Raw genomic sequence first — 6260 nt, 5'->3', positions numbered from 1 at the left:
AGTTATTTGCTCACCCTGCGCGTGGCACTGCTGCGCACTCGAGCGCGATCTTCAATTGTTACGCGTGTTGTTTATAACCTCAGTTGACGACTTTTTCTCAAGGAGTATATTTCGGTCTACCATTTATTACAATTCCTGACATGATATGTGAGCTCCGTACTAGCGGCCAATATTTTTGAAGCATATTCATCCAAGGTAAGAATTCAACGATGCGTTGCCTATCTGTTTGGAGAGATGACAATAGATACTGGATCGTTGGATGTGGGATCCACGAATTGTTGATAGATGGCTATAGCGAGGAAGCGGGATGCTTATAATAATTGATTAATAATTAAAGATCCTTTATTCGAGGAAGATACAGAGGCGATGCGATCTGTATCGCAAGAGAAGGGAACGATAACTGACGATTTACAGGCGAAAATACACATTGATGATATACGGATATGATTTCGCAACAGTATAGAGAATAGGACATAGATACAAAGCAGATTTGTTTTGAGTCGCGACACGGACAAGCGGCTAGATTTGAAGTAGGGACGGACAGGCAAACATTGTACGCGAGTGTAAGTTCATATATGATGATTTGAAATACTTCTGTTTCAACTTATGCATTGATACTTTGCCGAAACAGTATCGTAATACCGACCGTATAACTTTAACCGTTCATACCGCCACGTTATGCTATACGTATGAATGAGAAATTTCACAGTTCCATGTAAACTATTACTCGTAACTTTTGAAATACTTTTCCGTCCACTACGAAACTCATAGACAATCTTTGATATTGAAAAAGACATAAGAATCACCGAATCTCTTTATTCTAGTTTACGAGTGTCAATCTTTTTTTTTTTATTTGTTGCAGACAAAACAAACCCGTCCTATTGCTCGGCTTCTTCTTATTATAAGTTGTACATTTTTAATTGTTCTAGGGGTGTCGCCAAGTATAACAAGCTATTTGTTCACTTTACTTTTTAAAATTGTCTGTATATTCAGTTATACTCATGCTAACAACTCGTTTCTAGCTCAGCTCTAACTCACGCAGATTTGCCAGTTCTGATATACATTTATTTTTACAAACCTTATATTTATATCCGGTATATATTAGGTTAGATAATTTTGGGAATAATGTACAATATAATATGACTAGAAAATTTATTTCAAATTACTGGTCGAACATAAGTATCGGATCAATGCATGTGCACTATTTCAATAGACAATAGAAATGAAATTTCTTGACCTCGTTGAAGAACATTCTCTTGGAGTGTATTTTTTTTTTGTTACATCATCAGCAGAATTTGCATACAATACAAAATTGCTTGAAATTCACGACAATACAAAACTCGTAAGTGCAATGACAATGTTCATCTTACAATTAGTAATATGTAACACACAAGTGCTAGCTGCATCAAGCAAACACGATATTTGTATCAAAATTAGATTTAGATTAGATGGTCACATTCCCTCTGCGGGTATTCAAAGAATAGCAATATCTACTACAACCTAACGTTGACTGAAAATATATATATATCAGTCAACGGTATGCGTGAATTCTAACGTACCGACGTTAGAGCAATATGCTCCAAGTTAACAATCTAACGCAGTCGAATTATCTGCCCATGTGACGTTTTATGTTGCAAAAGTTTGCCGTTAGATAGCGCTACGTGCCGCAAGCTTCTAATCACATTGCCTAATGCAGTGGCCATATTCTGTACAAGAAAGCACCAATTAACACTATATTATACTATACTAATCACATTTTCAGAGTGAAGAAATACAAGCAAACACTGTAGGATTTCAAGAGCTATAAATGTCTCTCAACCTGGAGAAAGTATCGCTGTCCTTCGAAAGAATAAAACTTATTTTGATTGTACTGAAAAACTTGACACTCATAGCTGAGGCACTCAATGTTAATTGTGAGTAACGAGACTCTGTTTGCTTTAAAATATCTGAATTATTATCCTTGTTCCAATGCATACACATATGTACAGATATATTTAGCACAGAAATATAGACTGCGGAGCAATGGTCTAGAAGTCAAGCAGTCCTCATTTGTGCTGAGTGTAATTCCACTCCACAGGAAGGACACTCGAAGGAGTTGTCGACAGTGAAACGTGCCTTCATACAGTAGTAGCAGAAAATATGTTCGCATCCTGCGTGCCTCGGTAGATTAGGACTCTGATCACATTCCGGACATTTTGTGTCGAACTCCAATTTGGGGGCGACAGATCTGCCAATAATTTTCCTCGTCCACCAGATTCGCTTGATCCTCTGCTTGATAAGGTGAACATTCACCATCGGTAGGCCGATAGTGAATAATTCAATCAAACTGTGCCACAATAACTCTCTCGTCATATAAGAGTAACCGATGTTTCTTGGCCGTTGCGTCGTTGTCGGCCGATTGTATATTCCCAGTACTCTTTCGATGATGTTAGGCTGATTTCCTTGGTTCAGAAAAACCAAAATATTGACAAAAGTCAGTAATCGAACAGTTGTAGATATCCAATCGAGGAATCGACGAATTTGGTTTCCCCTCTCCATACTACCAATCAGTCTATTATCGATCATCTTCTCCTGAAGATAACCGGGCACAACGCTAAGAATAATATAAAGAATCGCCTTTTTCTTGCTATATTTATCGTAGTGGAGGTTCAACAGCTGCTGCCCGAAGGTAGAGTTTCCGGTTCTGAGAGAATAATTCCATACAACCACTTTCAACAAGGCGTTAATTTCTGGCTGCCATTTCCCAATCGTTCCAGGTGTGCACAACTTCGATATCTCGGTAGTCTGCTGCTGTAGGATGTGGTAAATTTCCTTATCAAGTTGAGACGCGTCAATCTGGTTGATCCGTGACACGTAAGCCGATGTTGCCATGACGCTGTTTCGTCTGCGAATCATTAGAACCATTGTTTACATTCGATCGACTCTTTTAGCACCGTGATGAGTAAGAAAATATCAGGTATAATCATATTCAAATTATTTTACTAGTACAAGAGAAACCCGATAGTATCCAAAGCATTTATTCCTTTCTATTACTACAAAAATATAAAATAACAATCTAGAAATAATCTCCAATCCTTGATAGATCAACGTCAAAATCAAGATCGTCAATATTAGCAGTTTGAAATTCGCGCTCGGCGCGTGCGCAGCGTCCGAAAAATTCTCTGATACACTTACCTGGTGTATTAACCGTTTATAAAGTATAAAAAATCGTCGATACCGACAGCAATCGAGACCGATCCAGGATCGTGTACGAAGCCTCGCATCAAGACGTCTTCGTAAGCTGTCCGGTAGTATAATATGGCCGAATATGCGCGTCGGTTCGCCTACGCCTTAGGAGAGCAGCCTCGTCGTTGATCGTCTGCGCTAGTCAGCGCTAGTCACTGACAGGACTGGGAACCCGAAGTTCGGCGGTCTTGCTGTCTGTCAGAAGTCAAGGTTATTCGCGGATTACCGAGGGAAGGAAGGGTCGTAGTCGAGTGAACGCGTGCGAGTGGTTTAAATACTTTGAATCGCGGTAAAAGCCAGGCAGCGACGGTCGGCGGAGAGATAATCGGCGGGTGGCCGTGAATCGAGATTCGAGGTTATACGAGGCTCGGCTCGAGACTCGAGGGATCCATGTTGCCGCTGGTGGTGTGACGTCATCGCGGTGTGTTTGTTGCGAGTGTCGTTCCTCCTATTCGCGAGTTTTCAGTTTCCTGCGCCGAGTGGCGCGACGATGTTTTGCTCTTAGAACCGCCGGCTCATCGGCTATTCTCTGCCACCGTACGGCGACGATTTTCTTCGGCACCGCCGCAACACGGACGGAAGAAAATTCGCCTCTGTCACGTGCCCGAGTTTCCGTACCTGGGGAGTGGTCCGTACTCAACACTCGTCGCGGTGAGTAACCGGAATTAAACCGTTGTTCTTTTTTTTTTCTTTACTCCCCGCTTCCGCAGGTGGTAGCATTGATCCGCACCGCTGCGCTGACAGGTTAACCTCAAATTCTGGCAGCGCTAAATCCTCCAGCCATTTACCGAAAGCCTCGTACGCTGTTTACCCAATTTTCGACCGCATGCCCGATTCCCTCTCGTACGCCCGGCGGCCCGAAATCGAACGTCAATGTCGAGCCATAACCTCGCCAGGCGCCACCTTCGCACATGTCGACTCCCTGTTTCGCCTCCTCTATCACCCTGCATCCCCCTCCCCCCCCCCCCCCCTCTCTCTCTCTCGCTCTCTTGACTCTTCTTTGCTACACGGTCTCCTAATCGTTTCTCACTTCGGACGCGACGACGCCGCCGGGACGAAGTGTCAGATTAGGTGCAACCTGCGTACGGACACCTTGAATTCAATTCCGACGAAGGTTAAGCAGAGAATTCATATCGCATTTGAATATAAATATTCATTTCTTCCATCGTCCGGTATTCTCTACACGCTTCTCTTGTTTTGACGATGTAATCATTTTTTTTTTTTTTTTTTTTTAATCGCTTTTTCTTTCGTCAAGATTATGTGGATATATACGCACTCAGGTTCCGGCTCGCATTTCGTGTGGTACACAATCCTTCGAGTCATTGTATATCATATGTACAATCTGCGGTCTTTTACGTACTCGGTTTACTCGTTGCATAATTTTACTCTTTCCTCTTTCTGCTCGTAAAGAACGAGCAGCATTTAATTTTTCTAGATTGCCTTTACAGACGACGGTGTGTTTCATTAGCATATGTAATGTATTGGCAAATTTTTTCAAATTTTTCTCTCGAACGATAAAACGACTGAAGTTGAAGAAGCTAGCGAGCAGAGTTAGCTGCCAAACGTGGTAAACTTTTTGCAAATAGAAAAATTCAGTTCAGTTTTATCCTCATAATTCTATAAATGTATCGGGGGGTCGATGATATTTCACAAATTTTTGACTTCGGATTTCATTACCTTATTCGAATGAATATTGAAACGTTTGGCTGATAATTCTGGCTGCCAGCTTCAGTCTCGAATAATATAATTCACATGGTAGCTATGTTATTACTTAAAATCGTGAAAAAGGAAAGCTTCTATAATAGTGCGTAATCGAAACACGGAAAATACGTACAAAATATATACATATGGATATTATTTTCCCATGAATTTATAAGAATATATTGCAGTGTATGTATATTAGGCTTTCCTTTACACTATGTCGGAATTTCTTGTTCAGAATTAAGTGTGAAATTGACGATCGATGCCGACGAGTACGTAGGTGTTATAGTCATGATATACTCTATTATGGTCATCGCGTTACGTGTATGAATTTATTGCACATTTTTACACCGTCTAACAGAGTAATGAAATTCCATCTAAACGAATCTTTGATGACGCATTTTTAGCCCCAAAAGCGTTGTCGATAATTAATTACTAACGTGATTATACGTAACAAGATATTTCCTGTCGCTGATGAATGATCAGCTGTTAATTCGATTGATACACAGGGTTGTGTTTGTGCTATAAGTTTACTTATTTTGTTTCGTTTTATTCACTCGCTTCCGGTAATTCATAGTCCTTCCAAAAATCTATTCAAACATCGAATTTCTTTTCGATCTACAGTTATTTTTAAAACTGTTTTTCGTTTCGCTCTGCCAAAACTTTCTCACAGTGACCAATGTGGAAAAACAGCTGACCGTCCTGCTAATTATGAAACGAAACCGGTCAGTATATTCTTAATTATTCGAAAGTTAACGCCGATTATCATTTTTATCAACCTGCAAAGAGACCCCCTTGGCTTCTTTTATCTACATTATGTAGTAAAAAAATTATGCCACCGGCAACCGCATTACATAATAATAATAATCCGTACACTGCTGGAAGAACTGAGCCGGTTGTAACGAGGAATCGATCATTTCTGTCCCTTTTCCTTATGTGCCTCGTTTGAAATCAGGTGATCAAAACAATATTACGTACTTCAGCGTGTATAACGGCTTCGTTTAGAGTAACAGTCGCGAAAGAAGTGAATAGTATATTATAAACACTTTTCTAAGATCCGGTACATAGAAAGAAATATGTGGCATTTGCGTTTTACGACAATTACCGATGAATGAATTTTAGAATATATATTAGGATGGTCGTTAATTTTCAGCATATACTTCTCACCCCCGGAACGATAGATAATGACGAAAAAATTGTTTGTGAATTTTTTCAGATTCTTAACTAGATCGGCAAGAGTGCCGAAATCGATTTGAAATTTAAACTAATAAAAATACAGATCTCAATTTTCGAGTAAGGAAGAAGAAAACTATTATTTTGTTTTTTATTTTCGT

At 40.1% G+C, this 6260-nt stretch overlaps 2 protein-coding genes across 10 annotated transcripts in view; one reads left to right on the top strand and one right to left on the bottom strand.

The window, feature by feature from the left end:
- Positions 1–822: 822 nt before the first annotated feature.
- Positions 823–3633, bottom strand: LOC124188118 (peroxisome biogenesis factor 2). Its single transcript, XM_046580497.1, has 3 exons — positions 3504–3633; positions 3175–3420; positions 823–2884 (listed from the first exon to the last, which is right to left on the bottom strand). The coding sequence occupies exon 3, from the start codon at positions 2869–2871 to the stop codon at positions 2035–2037; it is 837 nt and encodes a 278-aa protein (XP_046436453.1). The 5' UTR covers positions 2872–2884; positions 3175–3420; positions 3504–3633; the 3' UTR covers positions 823–2034.
- A 41-nt stretch (positions 3634–3674) lies between these two features.
- The window catches only part of LOC124188114 (stress-activated protein kinase JNK), a 153360-nt gene continuing 150774 nt past the window's right edge, over positions 3675–6260 (top strand). For 8 of the 9 annotated variants that reach the window (XM_046580484.1, XM_046580490.1, XM_046580479.1 and 5 more), the window contains exon 1: positions 3675–3876. The gene's annotated coding sequence lies outside the window, so the exon portion shown is untranslated. The remainder of the gene's footprint in view (positions 3877–6260) is intronic. The other variant, XM_046580493.1, reaches the window with a different exon arrangement.

This window comes from Neodiprion fabricii, chromosome 1 (genome assembly GCF_021155785.1).
Source record: "Neodiprion fabricii isolate iyNeoFabr1 chromosome 1, iyNeoFabr1.1, whole genome shotgun sequence".
Lineage (NCBI taxonomy): Eukaryota > Metazoa > Arthropoda > Insecta > Hymenoptera > Diprionidae > Neodiprion > Neodiprion fabricii.
Note: the sequence above shows the minus strand (reverse complement) of the source record. Positions and strands in the feature narration are given on the sequence as shown.